The sequence below is a fragment of the Sorex araneus genome, chromosome 9, assembly GCF_027595985.1.
Source record: "Sorex araneus isolate mSorAra2 chromosome 9, mSorAra2.pri, whole genome shotgun sequence".
Classification (NCBI taxonomy): Eukaryota; Metazoa; Chordata; class Mammalia; order Eulipotyphla; family Soricidae; genus Sorex; species Sorex araneus.
In genome coordinates, this window is record NC_073310.1 from 3,494,495 (window position 1) to 3,511,705 (window position 17,211).

General features: G+C 54.3%; 1 protein-coding gene across 1 annotated transcript; it reads right to left on the reverse strand.

Annotated features, from left to right (window-relative positions):
* Positions 1-447: 447 nt before the first annotated feature.
* Positions 448-16,915, reverse strand: P2RX4 (purinergic receptor P2X 4). The gene is made up of 12 exons (XM_055147355.1): positions 16,702-16,915; positions 13,333-13,480; positions 9,965-10,036; positions 9,798-9,870; positions 9,247-9,343; positions 6,237-6,317; positions 5,977-6,118; positions 5,749-5,885; positions 3,210-3,303; positions 3,054-3,119; positions 2,725-2,820; positions 448-2,530 (listed from the first exon to the last, which is right to left on the reverse strand). The coding sequence occupies exons 1-12, from the start codon at positions 16,833-16,835 to the stop codon at positions 2,504-2,506; spliced, it is 1,167 nt and encodes a 388-aa protein (XP_055003330.1). The 5' UTR covers positions 16,836-16,915; the 3' UTR covers positions 448-2,503.
* Between the last annotated feature and the right edge of the window lie 296 nt (positions 16,916-17,211).

Consider the following 17,211-nt stretch of genomic DNA (forward strand, 5'->3'; position numbering starts at 1 on the left):
GCTCAGGTGATAGAGCACATGCTTTGCATATGTGAAACCCTGGACCTCTCTGCTACCACTGCTGGGCGCGCCTACCCCATCCTTCAAAAGAAAAAAAAAAAAAACCACAGTAACTCTTAAAGGTATTAAAAATAAAAGTTCAGTCTGGCCCAATTAACTTGATTCCTGAGTTTAAAACAGGAAAAGATTCCAGGAACAACCCCCACCCCAAGTTTTTATTCATATTGTTTTATGAATAACAGTTGATAGTGGCTTTTTTTTTTCCTTTTTGGGTCACACTTGGCAATGCTCAGGGGTTCCTCGTGGCTCTGCACTCAGGAATCACCCCTGGCTGTGCTCAGGGGATCATACGGGATGCTGGGAATTGAACCTGGGCCGGTTGCGTGCAAGGCAAACACCCTACCCGCTGTGTTATTACTCCAGCCCCCAATAGTGTTTTTTTTAATGTATCAAAATGGCAAACCTTAAAGAGTACGGGGGTGGGGGTGGGGGAATCACAGATCGTGCATCACATATAATATTGAATAGTGGTCTCTATTCTTCCAAATAATTGCTACAGTGCAGTTTATTATCAAAATCAATGAAAAGGAAATTCTTTGGGAGGAGGATCCTAAAGCTTACAAATACCCATTGTCATATCATAGTGGCTGACGCAGAGGAATGCTAAGGGTTCGGGAGGGCTGCTCTTAAGGACCCATCTAGGTTTGTTCAAGGCACGAGGCTAAACTTCGCAGTTTCTAACAGCAGCAGTTAGTTGCTTCCCACCACAGGAACGTGACGCGAGTTGCACTGTATTGCATAACTCAGCTGTGAGATTTGATCCCAGGGCTGAAAAGTGAGTTACCTGATTTGGCCATTAGCCCTTCTAGACTCACCAAACAGAAACCCAGGGCCCCTAAGGGCGGAACGGACTCCCAGAAAGCCTTAGAACCAGGAAAATTATGGGCAGAGCCACCATCAGGCCTCCTCTCTAGTTCTCTGTTACTGTTTGACATTTTAATCTAAAATGTAGTGGCTGAAAAGATTTCTGAGGTCAGAAAGATAGTACAGTGGACCGAGTAACTGTCTCGCACGCGGCCAACCTGGGTTTAATCCCTAGCACCCCGCATGGTTCCCTGAACCCCACCAGGAGTGTTCCCTGAGAGCAGAGCCAGGACCAAGTCCTGAGCACTGCCAAGCGTGGCCCCAAAAGACAAAAAGCCAAAACCAAACGCCCACAGAATTTCATTTTGTGGGTCTCTGAGATGTCTCGGGAAAGCAGAGATGGAAGTTCCTGAAATCTGCTTCATGTGACTTCCAGGTTCTCTGTCTTCTGCGCAGGACAATCTCGGGATCCGCATACTTTTCTCTGGGGGCTGACTCTCTTTCCAGCCAGACTGCCAAGGCCAGGAAGTGGAAGCCTCCAAGGCTCAAGCCCCCCAAATGATCGAGTAGTGCGATGTCACTGCACTATTGGCGAGAGCCATCAGAGCGGCACGGGTGCAAGGGCAGAACTAACCCCAGGTTCTGAGGGGTAAGTGTCACATAACTTGGGGCCATTTTTAATCCTCCACATGCTCCCAATAGGACCTAGAAGGCTTTCTTTATAGTTCTTCAGTTTCCTAGTCTGACCACTCATTCTCCTCATTCTGCACTAAGGAGAAAGCTCACGTACCTCCGGGAGACAGCAGGCTGGGGAGATGAGTGAGGTACAGCGGTTAAAGGCCTGGGATCACATTACTTTTTAGGGACAGAGCTGAGACACAAATCGAAATCTCCTGGCTCATGGTCCATGCTGAGGCCCCTTGGTTTGTTTGATTTCCCAGGACTCAGCCCTCTGACTCCTGCAGAGAGGTGGGAGGAATGTGCATTGCCCTCTGGCTGAAAATTTGGCCACAGACCTTTGCAGGTGAAGCTCAAGGTGTAGGCAAAGGCCCCAGGAGTGACGGCTCAGCCTGTGGCATCAGTAAGGGTTCTTGAAGCCACTGTACTGGCCTTCACTCTTGGGAAATTCTTTCCGTATTCTCCAGCGGCAGCAGCTGGGCAGGATGGCAAAGTCAGCCAGATCCTGGGAGCCGAAACGCCAGGTGGCATAGCACCTGTAAGCACAGTGTCGCAGCTCCCTGTTGGTGGGGGACGGGAACAGCCATCCCAGTGTGCAAAACACGGGTGACCAATCTAGAGATGACACGCAGGGTCCTTCCTTCCCATCTAAAAGTGCTTGAGCCGGCCAAGCAGTGGGGCCTGTCGCTATCTGATGATTGTGGGGGATTCTGCAGACGCTGGTCCCGGGTGTAGAGCACTGCCACTTCCCAGGGCCAGGGCTTGCCTGCTCCTCCGGCAGGGCAGGAGGTGACCTACCACGCAGAGGGCTTCCCATGGAAACCCTGCGCCCCCAAACAAAGGCATCTTCAGGCTCTGGGGAAGGGGAGCCTGAATCCAAAGCTGGAACACTCTCCCCAGGGTGATCTTTTTTCCTTTGTTGATGTGCTTAGGTAACGGCACCAGAGGGGCCCGAGGGGTCTCACTGCTCCTGTTCCCCGGCAAGTCCCTGGAAGAAGAACACACAACACATCACTTATTGGGACGGGTTAGAACTGAAAGTCCATATGAAGAAAGTAGGAAGCGAATCCCAGTGGTGATGGGTTAGAAACGGAGCAGGTGGGTGATGCGGGGCGGCCCAGCTCAGGGCTCTCGCCGGGGTATGAGGCAGTTAAAGGGAGGTAACTGTGGGACGCAACCTACCTGCTCATAGTCTTCCACATATTTGTATTTTTTCTCCCGGTAGTAGTACTTCTTCTTCATGCAGTAGAGGACAATGACGTCACAGAGCACTGTTGCCTGAATTTAGCACGAGGGAAGAAACTTGACCTTGCCAGTTTTGGTCCCTCCCTCCAGCCACACCTTTCACTGGGAGGAAAGGACCCCCAAGAGCATGAGTCGGGAGAGGGGAGGTGGGGGAGGGAAACAGCCTCAGGGGTCGAATGGAGAGTCCAGTGCGAGCTCTGGGGGGACACTGCGCAGGGCGGCCAGGGGGCCCCCCTCAGGCTGAGCAGTGGGGCCCCGCCACTTACCACCCCCAGCAGCGCCAGGCCAGAGCCGACGTTGATCATGGTGGGGATGATGTCGAATTTCCCAGCCTGCAAGACAGGAAGCAACGGAACACCACTAGGGGCGGGGCCCTGGCCAGCCTGGAAGAGGTGCCCAGGGGGGAGTGGGCGCCAGGCTACCTTTCCGAACACGATGATGTCGAAGCGGATGCCGTAGGCCTTGATGAGCGTGCGGTGCTCGGTGCCACCCGAGTCCTTGTAGTACTTGGCAAACCTGGGGAAGGTCCAGGGAGCGCGAGTGAGAGGTGGTGGCCCCCGGGGGCGGAATCCCACTGCACTGGCCGAGCACCCGGGGCCTCTCCTGGCACAGGCGGGTCCGGCAGCAGAGGGCCGGGCCGTGGGGAAGGCCCGGGGGAGGGTCCAACACAGGCCTCGGCTCTCCCTCAGCACCCGGCCAAACTTGCTGCCAACGCCTTCCTGACACCCCAGAGCCGCCCGCTTCTCGGGGAGCCCCTGGCCACGGAGCAGGAAAGGGGCAGCTCCATGGGCCCAGGACTGAGCTGGCAGCACACCGCACCGGACGGGCTTCTCATTGACCTTTAGTCCCGGTGGGTGAGGAGCCAGGGAGAGTCCGCCTGACATTTCCTGCTGCTGGGCGCTGTCCCACATGTCACCACTAGAGGGCGACAAGCAAAACACAAAAGCTTGGGCCGCCCTGGCTCCTAGAAGGGCCAGGGCCAGGGGTCGGGAGAGAAGGGGAGTGGCTACAGTTTGCTGCTGCTTTTTTGGTTTTGCTATTGGGTCACAACCAGAACTTCTGAGGGATAGTCCTGGCTCTGCTTGGGGACGGCGTGGTGCTGGGGAACAAACCGGGGCCTCGTGCATGAGAAGCACGTGCTCGGCCTGTTGAGCATCTCCCAGATTTTCCTGCTTAAGAAGTGGCCGCCCTGGGGCTGGAGCAATAGCACAGCGGGTAGGGCGTTTGCCTTGCATGTGGCCGACCCGGTTCGATTCCCAGCATCCCATATGGTCCCCTGAGCACCGCCAGGAGTAATTCCTGAGTGCATGAGCCAGGAGTAACCCCTGTGCATCGCCAGGTATGACCCAAAAAGAAAAAGAAGTGGCCGCCCTGACCTGGACTCTGCTATGAGACTGCCATCTGAGCTGGGCTCAGCATCAGTTCCCTCCGCCCCGCCCCGCCCCGCCCCTGCCCCTGCCATCAGACTGCCATCTGAGCTGGGCTCAACATCAGCCCCCTCTATCCCCCAGTTGATCTGCAGGTGTGAATGTGAGGGATCCGTGCTGGATTAGGGGGGGCTCAATCCAGTTTGGCTGGTGATGGGTGGAGGAGGAGGAGAGGCAGATGGCAGGTCACATGGAGAAGGACAAGAGTTTGTGATCGTGGGTGAGCCATGGATCCCCATGATTGCCGGGAGCCACTGGAAGCTACATGAGGTCTAGAAAGAGTCTGTCCTTGCTGGCACCTGGATCTGGGGCCTCTGTCACCACCACTGTGGTGGAACCAGCTGCCCCAAGCCACCCACTGGTGAGCAGCAAACCCTGTGCCTCACTAAATTAAATGTGACATAAATGGATTTGTACAAAAGAACTCTTTGTAAGGCGGCTCACTGTAGGAGAGTCTGTGCCTTCCCCTTGGAGCACAAGCGCTGCATGGACAGCAGCTGCTATCAGAAACATCCCAGGTTAGCCGCCATTAGCATCTAGATCTATTTTGTGTACTAAAATCAACTGGTACTTCTGAAACACTGTAGAATGGGTAAAGATTATTTTGTGATCATACTCTTTGCTGAACTAGAGTATTTTTGCAGCATTCCTTGTCATCAAAAACATGGTTAAGGTTTAAAACTAGAAGCAGGGGCTGGAGCGATAGCACAGCGGGTAGGGTGTTTGCCTTGCATGCAGCTGACCTGGGTTCGATTCCCAGCATCCCATATGGTCCCCTGAGCACCGCCAGGAGTAATTCCTGAGTGCAGAGCCAGGAGTTACCCCTGTGCATCGCCAGGTGTGACCCAAAAACCAAACAAACAAAAAACCTAGAAGCAGCAGAAAAGTAGCTTGTAAATTTATCCAAGTAGAGTGCAGGCTATGCTGTCTGGCAGAAGTAAACATTAAAACTTAAAGCAATGTTTAATGCCCCCCAAGGAAAAAAAAACAAACCTGTGCATCAACCCTAGAGCCAAACACCCAGGACTCAGCGGGGAGGGGCCAGCCAAGGCCTTTTCTGAGGCTAAGACTGGGTCCCAGGGCACAGCCTTGGGGACACCAGGAGCGGTGTGGGTGGGGGTTCTGGAAGCAGCCAGCCTCTCTGCGGCTCTGCCCCCATCCCTCCGGGTTCTTTTTTTTTTTTTGCTTTTTAGGTCACACCCGGCGATGCACAGGGGTTACTCCTGGCTCTGCACTCAGGAATTACCCCTGGCGCTGCTCAGGGGACCATATGGGATGCTGGGAATATCGAACCCGGGTCGGCCGCGTGCAAGGCAAATGCCCTACCCACTGTGCTATTGCTCCAGCGCCCCCTCCGGGTTCTTGAGGCAGCCCGAGGCCCAGGAAGTACAGGCACAGGAGTAGCTAGCCACTGTCCCCAGCGCCACCGGGGGCACTCCCTGACGAGGGGCCCTTGGCGCGTGGCTCCGTGCACTGGGGACAGCACCAGCCACTATCGTCCCACCATCCCCAAGGCACGAGAAATGGGACCCACCTGAAATTGTAGCCGGGGGACACGTTGTGGTCCGTGTCCCTGGTGTCGAGGCGGCGGAAGGAGTACTTGGGCAGGCAGAGGGCGGCGGCCCTGTCCAGGTTGCAGGCCCAGTTGATCTGGATTCCCATGATGCCTCCCTGCGGGGTTCGAGCAGAGACGGAGCCAGCTTCCCTCCGAGCCCATCTGGGAGTAGGGTCACGGAGCCGAGGCGGCTGGGCCCGTGCCTACCTCCACCGCCATGTCCCGGAAGCTGTGTCCCGCGTACTCCACTATTTTCCCCAGACGGAAGATGGGGCAGAAGGGATCCGTGACGGGGTCGTAAATGCAGGATTTGAGGTGGCTGGTACTGGTGTTGGGAAGGATATTCCTCCTGAAGTCATGAGGAGGCAAAAAAAAAAAAAATGAGAAAAACTTGAAGAAGAAGAGCCAGAAGCTTCTCTCTGCCTGGGGGGGGGGGACGGACTCGCCAAGCTGGCGGCCACACTTACTTGCTGAAGTTGAACTTGGGGTACCAGATGTTGTTCTTGACCAAGAGGGTGAAGTTTTCCGCCGCACTTAAAAAAGCAGGGCTGGAAAACAAAGGTGCCACACTGAGTGAAAGCCCGCCTCGCCGGCCTCAGCGCTGTCTCCACACAGCAGTGCACACGTCCCAGGGTGTCCTCGGGCAAGAACGAAACAGAACATTTCTAGCACTTTCTACTCCCTGCTACCTACATGCTTAGTCAAAAAAGCAGGGCCTGGGGCTGGAGCGATAGCACAGCGGGTGGGGCGTTTGCCTTGCACTTGGCTGACCTGGGCTCAATTCCCAGCATCCCATATGGTCCCCTGAGCACCGCCAGGGGTGATTCCTGAGTGCATGAGCCAGGAGTGACCTCTGTGCATTGCTGGGTGTGACCCAAAAAGCAAAAAAAAAAAAAAAAAAAAAAAAAAGCGGGGCCTGTGTTTGTTTGGGGTTTGGGCGCTGTCTCTGCCCACGGCTGGCTCCCGAGGTGGTGCCGGGTGGAACCTGGCACTTTCCCCGCTCTCCTGTCTCACGGGCCCGTTGGAGGAGGGCGCCTTCTGCTCTCCTCCTGCCGGGGGAGCACTGGACACAGGAGCTGAACGGATGGATGAGCGCCTCCGGCAGCCCTCAGCTATCACTCTGGGTCTGGCCTCTCTGAGGCTCAGGTCTGGTTTGACAGGTTAGAGCCCGAGAAAGGTCAGCTGCAGGCGGCTCTGACCCCATCTCGCAGGTATTCTCACGAATACACAAAAAGGTCATGCCGCCTGGCCCGTGGCCCGTTCTCCAAGTTCCACGTCAGCGGGGCCACAGAGACACTAGAGCAGGTAAGCGGCAACTGGGGCTCAGTTCCTGGCCCCTTACATGCCGCCGGGAGTGGCTGCTGAGTGCAGAGCCGGGTAACCCCTGACATTTCCGGGTGTGGCCCCCAAACAAGCAGACAAAAACTGTACATCAACACCTGGCATGCTAAGCTGCATTTGACACCCAAGGAAGTTACAATTTTTGGTGTTTTGATAGGCCCATGTTGATAGGAGTGGGCTCTCTGAGTAGGCCCCCCGCACCCCCTCCCATACCGTCAATTATCTGGTGATGAGGCAAGTAGGGCCTTCTTTTCCTCAGGGATTCAATTCCCCTTATTTCTATATCTGATGTGATTTTTTTTTTCTTTTGAACTTTAAGTTTATTTATGATGTCAGGTATCATATTGAGGGCTGCATGCGTGCACAGAAGAAACGCATGCATGTGTTCTGCCGCTGACTACACCCCACCCCAGGTCAGGGTTTTTAAAAACCACCTTCTCCTCTCTACTATAACCTTTCCTCCACATGTCTGTCCCTTGCACAAAACTGTTCATGTGAACTGATCCTCTTAAAAACACTGAGGTGGGGGCCGGAGTGATAGCACAGCGGGGAGGGCGTTTGCCTTGCACGCAGCCGACCCGGGTTCGATCCCTGGCATCCCATATGGTCCCCCAAGCACTGCCAGGAGTAATTCCTGAGTGCAGAGCCAGGAGTAACCCCTGAGCATTGCTGGGTGTGACCCAAAAAGCAAAAAAACAAAAAACAAACAAACAAACAAAAACCACTGAGGTGGAACTCACAGAACACTTTTAAAAAATACCTTTTGGGGTTCGATCATGTAGACTATACTTGGCAGTACTCAACAGCAGTGAAGAACCTGTATCTCAGTATATCTAAAATATTACTCTTTTGTTTTTGTTTTTTTCTTGTTGGGTCACATCTGGCGATGCTCAGGGGTTACTCCTGGCTCTGCACTCAGGAATTACTCCTGGTGGTGCTCCGGGGACCATATGGGATGCTGGGAATTGAATCCGGGTTGGCCGCATGCAAGACAAACGCCCTACCCATTGTGCTATCGCTCCAGTCCCTGAAATATTACACTTAACATGTAAAGATAGTGTAAATATTATCATTACTTTGGTGTTCTGATCACACTCAGCAGTGTTCAGGGGGCTCCTCCCACTGTGGTTTCTTTTTTTTGTTTGCTTTTTGGGTCACACCCTGCGATGCACAGGGGTTATTCTTGGCTTTGCATTCAGGAATTACTCCTGGCGGTGCTCGGGGGACCATATGGGATGCTGGGAATCGAACCCGGGTCGGCCGCGTGTAAGGCAAACGCCCTCCCCGCTGTGCTATCGCTCCGGCCCCGCACTGTGGTTCTTGAGGGGTGTCATTCCTGGCTGTGCGCAGGGGACCGTGCAGTGCTGGGGATTTATTTTGGGGCTCTGCAGGGGTCCCCCTTGCCCCACACATTCTAATTAATGAGCTGTTTCATGTTCTGAATCGGGCACATATAACACACTGCTATCACGGCCCCCTGGGGATGCAGCCACATGTCCCAGGTGCCACAGCCTCGTGGGCCGGTGGCCCCACACAGTGAGCACAGCTCTCCAGCCTCCGGCTCTGACCAGCGAGGATTCTGGCCAAACGTGGTTCAGTGGTAAGCGTGCCAGCCCCGCACGCGTGAGGCCCTGAATGCCAGACCCAGCATCGGAAATAATGAAATGCTACCCTTCTTTCTCTTCTAGAAGTTACTTTCCCAGTTGCAGTGGCTGCACTAAGAAATCTCCGAAGCCAGTTCTCAATCTTCTCTTTGGTCCCCAAATCTCCACGATGAGATAAGACTCAGCTGTTGGCCTCTGAGGCCAGATCGGCCGTGCTATTACTGTCTGTGGTCGGCTGGGTGATAAAGGGCATGGTATGTGTGTGTGCGCGTGTGCGCGTGCAGGTGCGCGTGTGTGCATGCCCGTAACATATGCTCTTTAAGACTCAGAGAACTGTTTGCTGTCAGTTCCTGGAATAAGTCTTCTGCGGGCTTCCATAATAACACCCGGGCCCCCTGTCTGATGCCTTGTGAGGAGGACACCACCCCGATGCCACAGGGACACCAAGAGAACAAAGTCACATACACGGGCCACCTTCCCTCAAGCCCGGGAGCAGAGGCTTGGCCCCTTCCTCCCCACAGCCAGGACTCACTTTGGCACCTGCTCGTCTTCCTCCACCGGGCACCAGGCTGCCACCTCGCATGTCTTCACGGTCCGGTTGAAAGGCACGCACCTTCCCGTTGCCACTCCTACAGGAGCGAGGGGACACCCAGGTCTGCGGGGGCACCTCTTCTGCTTTCGTTAGGAGGAGGAGACCCCCACCACGACACCCCACGCGGTGACTTTTGGGCCATGCTGGTTTGGACAGTGTCCAATGGTGTGTGTGTGTGTGTGTGTGTGTAGGGGTCGGAGTTGGGGTTCTCGGGAATCCTAGCTGTATCTCTGCAGCTGCTAGGCTTGGGGCGATGTCAAACCTCAGCACTGGCCAAGATCTGAGATGGCTTCGGGGGAATCGTTGATGGGGTGAATGCCAAGATCCTCACACCCCAATCTGCGCCCCAGTCTCTAGGGTCGTAGAAGGCCGACGGGTCACTTCCTGGTCCCTCAGACTGCACTGTGAGAGGTGCCCCCCTGGGGAAGCGGCCACTGCCTTGTCTAAGCATCTATTCGGGGGGGGGGGGGGTCACAGCCGCACACACGTACCGTTGCTGTGGGTGCCGGCAGAGCCCGCGGAACAGTTGGCATCTGACTGACACACGGTGGACTCATCTGGAAACTGGAGGAAAAAAAGTAGGGAAAACCAGTTCCGTGTGGGCACAGCCCCCCCGCAGGCAGACCCGCCCCGAGGCCATGCCTGAGAAGATTCCTACCTCAGGACAGAGGCCCTGCGTCTGGTTCATGGTGGCGATGATGTTGGTCATGATGAAGATGGAGTTTTCCTCCTGCAGGGGGGCGAGGGGGGAGAGCACACTGTCGCGCTTCCTTCAGAGAATCGAGCAGAGTCTGGGGAAAGCAGGAGATCCCGCCTGCCGGCTGCAGCCCTTCGCTCTAACACGCGCCACAGACACAGTGAAGAAACCGCACACGGGAGAGCACACGCGTCGCATGTGGCAGCCCCATGGGGAGAGACTCCCGAGTGCGACACCGGGAGGGCCCCTGAGCCACCACCAGGTGTGGTACCCCCCGCCCCCAAACGAAAACAGATCCTCTGGTCTCCTCGTCTCTCCCGTGACTCAGTGTCCTCACTGAAAACGGACTCGGGACAGATACGTGTGACTGTCTCGTCACGGCAGCTCCAACACAGGAGCCCACGGTGGACACAGGCCAGTGTCTCTCTGGACGGGCAACTGGGTTTGCAGGGTGGTCTGTCCGGGAAGCTGGAGAGGAACAGAGCGCTGACGACAGGCTCCAACTTGGAGGCGCTCAAGCACGATGCTGAGAGCATGGAGCCATGACACAGGGCCGCACAGGATGAGCCTGCTGACAGGAAACGTCCCGAAGAGGCAAACCCAGAGGCAGGAAGTGGAAGGGTGGTTGTCAGGGAGGGGGTTTGGGGGGGAGATGTGGAGAGGCTGCTCAGGAGTACCGGATTTCCTTTTAGGGCTTGGAAAATGTTTTGGAAATATGGGCTCAGAGATACGGTACTGGGTTACAGCACTTGCCTTGCACGTGGTCGACCCCAGTTTGGTCCCGGTACCACACACAGTCCCCTGAGCACCGAGTAACTCCTGAGCGTTAGATCGAGAGTAAGGCTCAAGCACTGTCAAGTGTGGCCCCTAAACAAAAAACAAAATACTTCTCCCCAACCAAAAAAGTTTTGGAGTTAGACTGAGGTGCTAGGTACACAACTTTGTAAATGTGCTAAAAGCCACGAAAAATTCCATTTTGAAACAATTTATGATAAGTCAGTTTTACCACTTGATATTAAAAATTCCTTCACATGAATGGTGCCTTCATAAAACTTGACTTTACGAAATCAAGCCATACTTGGAACAGCCTCTGCTTACTTAAAGGTGCAAAAACAGGAGCCTCAAAGGTCTCCCATCTGGCAGAGAGGCTCTTTCCTGACCAGAACTAAAACAAACAGCACATTCAAGACAAGACGAAGGGCCAGCATTTAGCCCTTCCTTTTGCAAAGAATCCGCTTTCTTCTATGTAGGAAGCGCCACATGTATGGTGCAAGGGCGCTGGAGAGCAACCCACCGTGGGTAAGACTGAAGCATGAAGCAGGACACCCCAGCGTGAGGAGAAAACGGCAGAAACTCTGGAAAGGTTGGACTTGGATCGCCCCCTCACGGGCACCGGCGTTCATGAAACACCTTCACACTCCTGGGTGTGCACAGTCTGGACCGGGGGTTCTCTGGGGGTGCTCGCAGGGTGCCTCAGGGACAAGGGGTGTGGAGACACCACCTCAGGTCTGACCAGGTGTTGGCGCCCTGGGGAGGCCCGGCATCATTCCAACAAAGGCCCAGCACAGACCTTGCTGGGAGGCATGAGGACGGTGGGCACAGAAAACACTTCAGTGTGTCCCCTGGCACCCCTGTCGGACCCAGGGCGTCTGTGTGTCCCCCAGCACCCCTTTCGGACCCAGGGCTTCTGTGGATGTTCGTACAAGGCTGGACCTGTGCTCCGGAGGGAGACCCAGGCATTTGTTACGATCTCTTTTTCGTCCCCTTCTTCTTTTCTTTTCTTTTTTTTTTTTCCTTTTTGGGTCACACCCGGCGATGCACAGGGGTTGCTCCTGGCTCTGCACTCAGGAATTACCCCTGGCGGTGCTCAGGGGACCATGTGGGATGCTGCGAATCGAACCCGGGTTGGCCGCATGCAAGGCAAACGCCCTACCCGCTGTGCTATTGCTCCAGCCCCCTTCTTTTCTATCTTAATTTCAGGGAAATTTCAGCTTGAGATGAGCCGAGTAGACGCAGGCAAACAGATATTTGCTCCATCTCCGGAGAAGCAGCTCGGCGTCGTGAACGCGCATGGAGAGGGCCCCTCGGGCCCTCGGGCCCCCAGCCTGCCTGGTCCTCAGGCGCTGACGCAGGGGCCGGGACCCCTGGGGTTCAGTCAGCTTCCTGAGTGTGATCTTTCCAGAACGTGCCAAGACGAGGCGGTGCCTCCACAGGCAGCAGATGCCCCTCTGCTGAGACAGGTGGCTGCCACAGCGCCCCCCACCTCGAGCCTGCTCGGAACCCGGTCCCCTTTGATCGTCACGACTCGCCCGCTCTATGTTCTCTCTGGGCACCCTGCAGGACCCTTCTCCTGAGCAGGCAGGAAGACAGCGAACACATGTGAGGACACAGGGACTTTCTGGAGTCTTTATATCCCCCTGCAGGACTCTGAGCCAAGGTTATCTGCCTTTGGCCTGCCAGGTCACCCCGGCACGTCTGCCATCTGGAGGAATCTGCTGGGGTTCCCGGTGCTGAGTATAGCTGTCACCATGGCTACGGAAAGTCAATATTTAACTTAGCTTTGTGCTTACAGATTGGAGCCGAGGGTTCCGCACCAAACAACTTCTTCCCTCTAGTTCCTGATGCAACCCTCGGTCAGGGTATCTGTTTCCTTCTTGTTTGCTTTGCATCTCCAAAGTTTTACACTAAAAATATTCACCGTGGGTTTACAATACAACACATACAAAAATGTGTAAAGATAGTTATTTCTGCTGAATGTTCCCAGGATTGGAGACACTATCTTTTTTCACTTTTCGGGGCTGGAGCGATGGCTGTGGCTATGCTAGTCATGTTAGAGTTGAAGAAACACGATTGAGTATGATCACAGAGTTTAAGCAGAAAGAGATCAGGCTGGGATGGTCTCAGCACATTTGCCTTGCACGTGTGAGGCAGCGCCCTTACCTTGCATCTATGAGGTCCTGGCTTTGAACTCCAGAGTTGCCATATTTTTAAAAAGAATCGATTTTGTTACAAAGGTCATTTTGGGGGCTAGAGAGATAGTACAGCATGTAAGGTACTTGCCTTACAGGCAGCGATCTGGGTTCAATCCCCAGCACATTTGTTCTTTGAGCATTACCAGGAGTGATCCCTAAGCAAAGAACCAGGATAAACCCTGAGCACTGGTGAGAGTGGCCCCTGTCCCCCAGAGAATTTGCCTTGCCGTCGGTCTGGCCCCTGGCAATGCCAGAACTCTGGCATGTTAATCAGTAATAGTGTGCAGGTGTGCACAGTCAGTGTGAAAGGGGAGCAATCAGGGGCGTCAGCGTTACGAGTCCTGGAAGGAGGCCTACCTGAGCTGGAATCACGTAATCAGCCACATCCCAGATCCGGAATCCCAGCTTAGAAGAGTTGGTCACAGTCACGCCCTTGGCTTTGGTCGTTACCGAGCTGACCACAGAGTCCATTTCTTGGTAGCCTTTTTCCCACACAAACACCCACCTGCAAAGCAAAGCGGGTATCTTAAATTGCCCTTCGATTCAATGCATCTGCATTCATGCTCCGGTGCCGGTGTGGGCCCAAGGCTGCATGCACCAGGCTTCCCTAGTCCTGTGACTTTGCAAAAACTGTATCTTCTGGAGAGCACCCATTCAACTTTTTGTTTTTTGGGGAGTCAAATCTGACTTGCTCAGGGCTTACTCCAGGCTCAGCACTGAGATCACCCCTGGCGCTGGGGAAGCTGCTGGGTGCTGATGACTGAACTGGTGTCAGCCGCCTGCAGGCAGGCACCCTACCTGCTTGACTATTTCCCCAGCCCTTCCAACTCTGCTTTTGCAAGGTGGGGATCAAAGCACTTCAACAGATCCAGTTTGTGGGAAGTGTGATGGTGCAAGGGAAGCAGTGACTAGCATAAAGAAAATACTCAGTGCCGTCTGTCTTGGTAGATATCTGAGTGCTTTCTATGCCCGAAGACCTGCAGAATCATACAAAATGATGCGGGTAATTCTTCAGTTTATAATACACATAAGCTGTTAAAAAATTTTAAAAGTATGGGAGGGAAACTCCCACAACAATAGTGAGTTTTGTGTTGAAATATGGAATGTAATCAAGGTCAAGAAAAAATAAAGTGAAATTTATCAGTTACGCAGGCGGGGGTGGGGGTGGGAGGTATACTGGGGTTTTTGGTGGTGGAATAGGGGCACTGGTGAAGGGTCGGGTGTTTGAGCATTGTATAACTGAGACATAAGCCTGAGAACTTTAGAACTCTCCACATGGTGATTCAATAAAATAAATTAAAAAAAAAAAAAGAAGACTTGCAAATACAAAAAAAAAATTTAAAAGTAAAACAATAGCTATCATTTGAGTACCCAGAAACAGGTGATGTTCTAAGCTCGTTAGGTGCATTATTTAATTGGAACCACTTTAGGAAGTGGTTTAGGAACCACTTTAGGAACCACTTTAGGTATTTAGGTATTATTTTCTATTTGGTAGAGAAAAGACACAGAGAGGGTAAGTCACTTCCAAATGGCCATATAGCTATATAGCTAGTGAGTGTCCAAAGCATGATTTCAACTCTTTTTGCCTTTTGTATAATTCAGACTATCGGCATCCTTCCTTTCTATGAAATGGGGATATTTCTATCCACCTGAATAGTGGTTAGGGCACTGGAACAAGACTGAAGCCAAGAATACAGCCAGATGCATGGCTCACTCCACTGCATACTAGCTTTCAGCCTTGGCCAAATTGCTTCTGTGTGTCAGTTTCCGCCGGAAGATGGGACGTTAGGGGCCAGGGAGACAGAGTACATGCTTGGCATGTGGGAGCCTGGGATTCAGGCCCTGGCGCTGTGTAATTCTCTGGGCACCGGTAGGAATGGCCCATAAGCAATACCAGGTGTAGTTCAAAAGAAAAGATGGGAATATAACAAGAATGGCTGGGAGATAAAATAATGTGTTTAGAACTCCCAACACATGATTCAGAACAATGATTCAACTTCAAAGATGAAATTGGTCATGATATTTACACAGTGGGGATTGGCCAAAACCCAAACCAGAATCATCCCCGCCAGAGGTGTTGTTAAATGTCTACCAGTAAGTACTATTACTTCTTTCAGAAACAAGAAATGTTAGAATCATCCTCTCTTCCTTATGTACTCTGCATGCTGAGATTTTGGAAATTCACTGGCTTGGTTACTTCCTGGAGGGGTTACCTGGTCTGAGCATTCTCCCAGGTCATTGCTTATCTGAGGGATGACTTGTTTTTAAGAGTTGCTAAGAATTCTAGGAATTCAGCCACAATATACACTTCCATTCAATTCTGTTGGATACAGAAAAACAGGGCACAATAGTCCTTTTAAAAATTAAAAATTCTGGGGCTGGAGCAATAGCACAGTGGGTAGGACGTTTGCCTTGCATGTGGCCGACCCAGGTTTGAGTCCCAGAATCCCATATGGTCCCCTGAGCACCGCCAGGAGTCCTTCCTGAGTGCAAAGCCAGGTGTAACCCCTGTGTTTTGCCAGGTGTGACCCAAAAAGAAAAAAAAAATTCTCTTTAACTTCCTCATCCAGTTCATCTCTGAAATTATGATGTCTTTTACTACAGGGGCCTACAGCAAACCTTCCTTAAAGAGACTAAGGAAGGGGTCAGATAGCACACTGATAACAGATAATAATCCATCCTGCTTCCCCCAGCACCCTGAGCATACCAGAAGTGAACAAAGAGCCAGGAGCAAGCCTTAAGGAGAAGAGGGGGAGAGGGAGAATTAGGAAAAGGCGATGGGGGGGGATGGAGGGGGGGAGAGGGACTGGCTCAAAGGACTGGAGTGTACGCTTGCGTATGGAAGACAGGGGTTCAAACCCCCCCCAGCACCACATTAGCCCCAGGAGTATTTCGGAGTGTTCTCCCCACCCCCACCTGAACACAACTTTGCCATTTATCTAATTCTGTCATCTGTCACATGAGGGTGTGGAGGCTAGAAAGTTGTTGAAGTTAACGAATCCCAGCCCCGGGGTTGGTCCGGAGGCTGTGAGCACATGCCCGGAAGGCCAATCCATATTTCAACACAAAACTCACTGCTGCAGGCCTCACAGAGGGTAGAAGGCAGCAAACCCAGCACCCTCGGGCAAGAGTTAGCAGAGTTGAAGCCCCCCCTCAGTGTGGGGGATGAGTTCCGTTTCAACAGTTCCTAAGTGACTAATTTGGGGATCAGTGCCCTAGGCCTTCTGCACCCGCAGACAATGTAGCACTCCAGGGGGGACTGTTGGGAGCGGCCCAGCTGGTAGGGTAACCCTCTCTCAGGTTCTGGTGCCGTCCAAGGGTGCATTGGATCAGAGGCCGGCACTTGGTGAGGTGGGAAGTCGGCACACTGAGATGGGCTCAGAGCAGCTGGAACCCCCGGCTGGTCTCTGCCAGCAGATCACTGGACTGGGAAGTGGCGAGCCTAGACGGAGAGTTACGGGTCGGTGCCGGGCCCAGGCAAAGGGCTGCAGGGACCGGGAGGGCCAGGGCGGGAAAGGCGGGGCGGGCGGTGTGGTCGGGCCGTGCCTCTCAAACACATCAAAGCCGTTTAGGGTACCCCCGGAGTCCTTGGGAGGGTCTGTCTGGCTTAAGTACCCCTGGGTGGTCCCGCCGCGGGGGTCCCTCCCGAAGGGGGCTGTCCGGGCGTGGAGCGCTCCCGGGGGCGCGTCTCGGCCGTGGGGTCCCCGGTCCCGCGAGCGCGCTCACCCGATGACGTAGGCCAGGATGAGCAGCTGCACTGCGCGGTTCATGAGCCCCACTTTCCGGCTGCGGATGAGCACGATGCGCGGCGTGTCGTACTCGAACAGGAAGCCGCGCAGCACGGCGCAGCAGCCCGCCATGGCCCAGCTGCTGTGCGGCCGGAGCCCGCGGAGCCACAGGCGACCCGTACGGCCGCGGCCTGCAGGTCTAACCCGCCGGGCCCCGCCCCCTGCCCCGGAGCCCCGCCCCCTGCCCCTGCCGCGGCCTGGGACGGCCACGCCCCCTCTAGGCACCGCCCCTGACCCGGAGCCCCGCCCATTAACCCGGGGCCAGCCCCGCCCCTGACCACGCCCCGATCACGGCCACGCCCGCCGACTCGAGCTCCGCCTCCTGCCCGTCCAGTCACGCCCCGTCCTTCGTTCCCGTCGGTGCTCAGGGACCTGCTCCAGTACCTGCTCCGCTGGGAAACGGCGCGCTGAGGGCCAGGCTGGTGAAGCCACCCCTCAAGATGCGGAC

Coding starts and splice junctions, on each gene's coding strand:
- P2RX4 (XM_055147355.1), bottom strand. CDS start 16,835: ATGGCGGGCTGCTGCGCCGTGCTGCGCGGCTTCCTGTTCGAGTACGAC. Junction 6,318..9,246: donor GAAGACGAGCAGGTGCCAAA/GTGAGTCCTGGC, acceptor TTTGTTTTCCAG/CCCTGCTTTTTTAAGTGCGG. Junction 3,120..3,209: donor ACATCATCGTGTTCGGAAAG/GTAGCCTGGCGC, acceptor CCTGTCTTGCAG/GCTGGGAAATTCGACATCAT.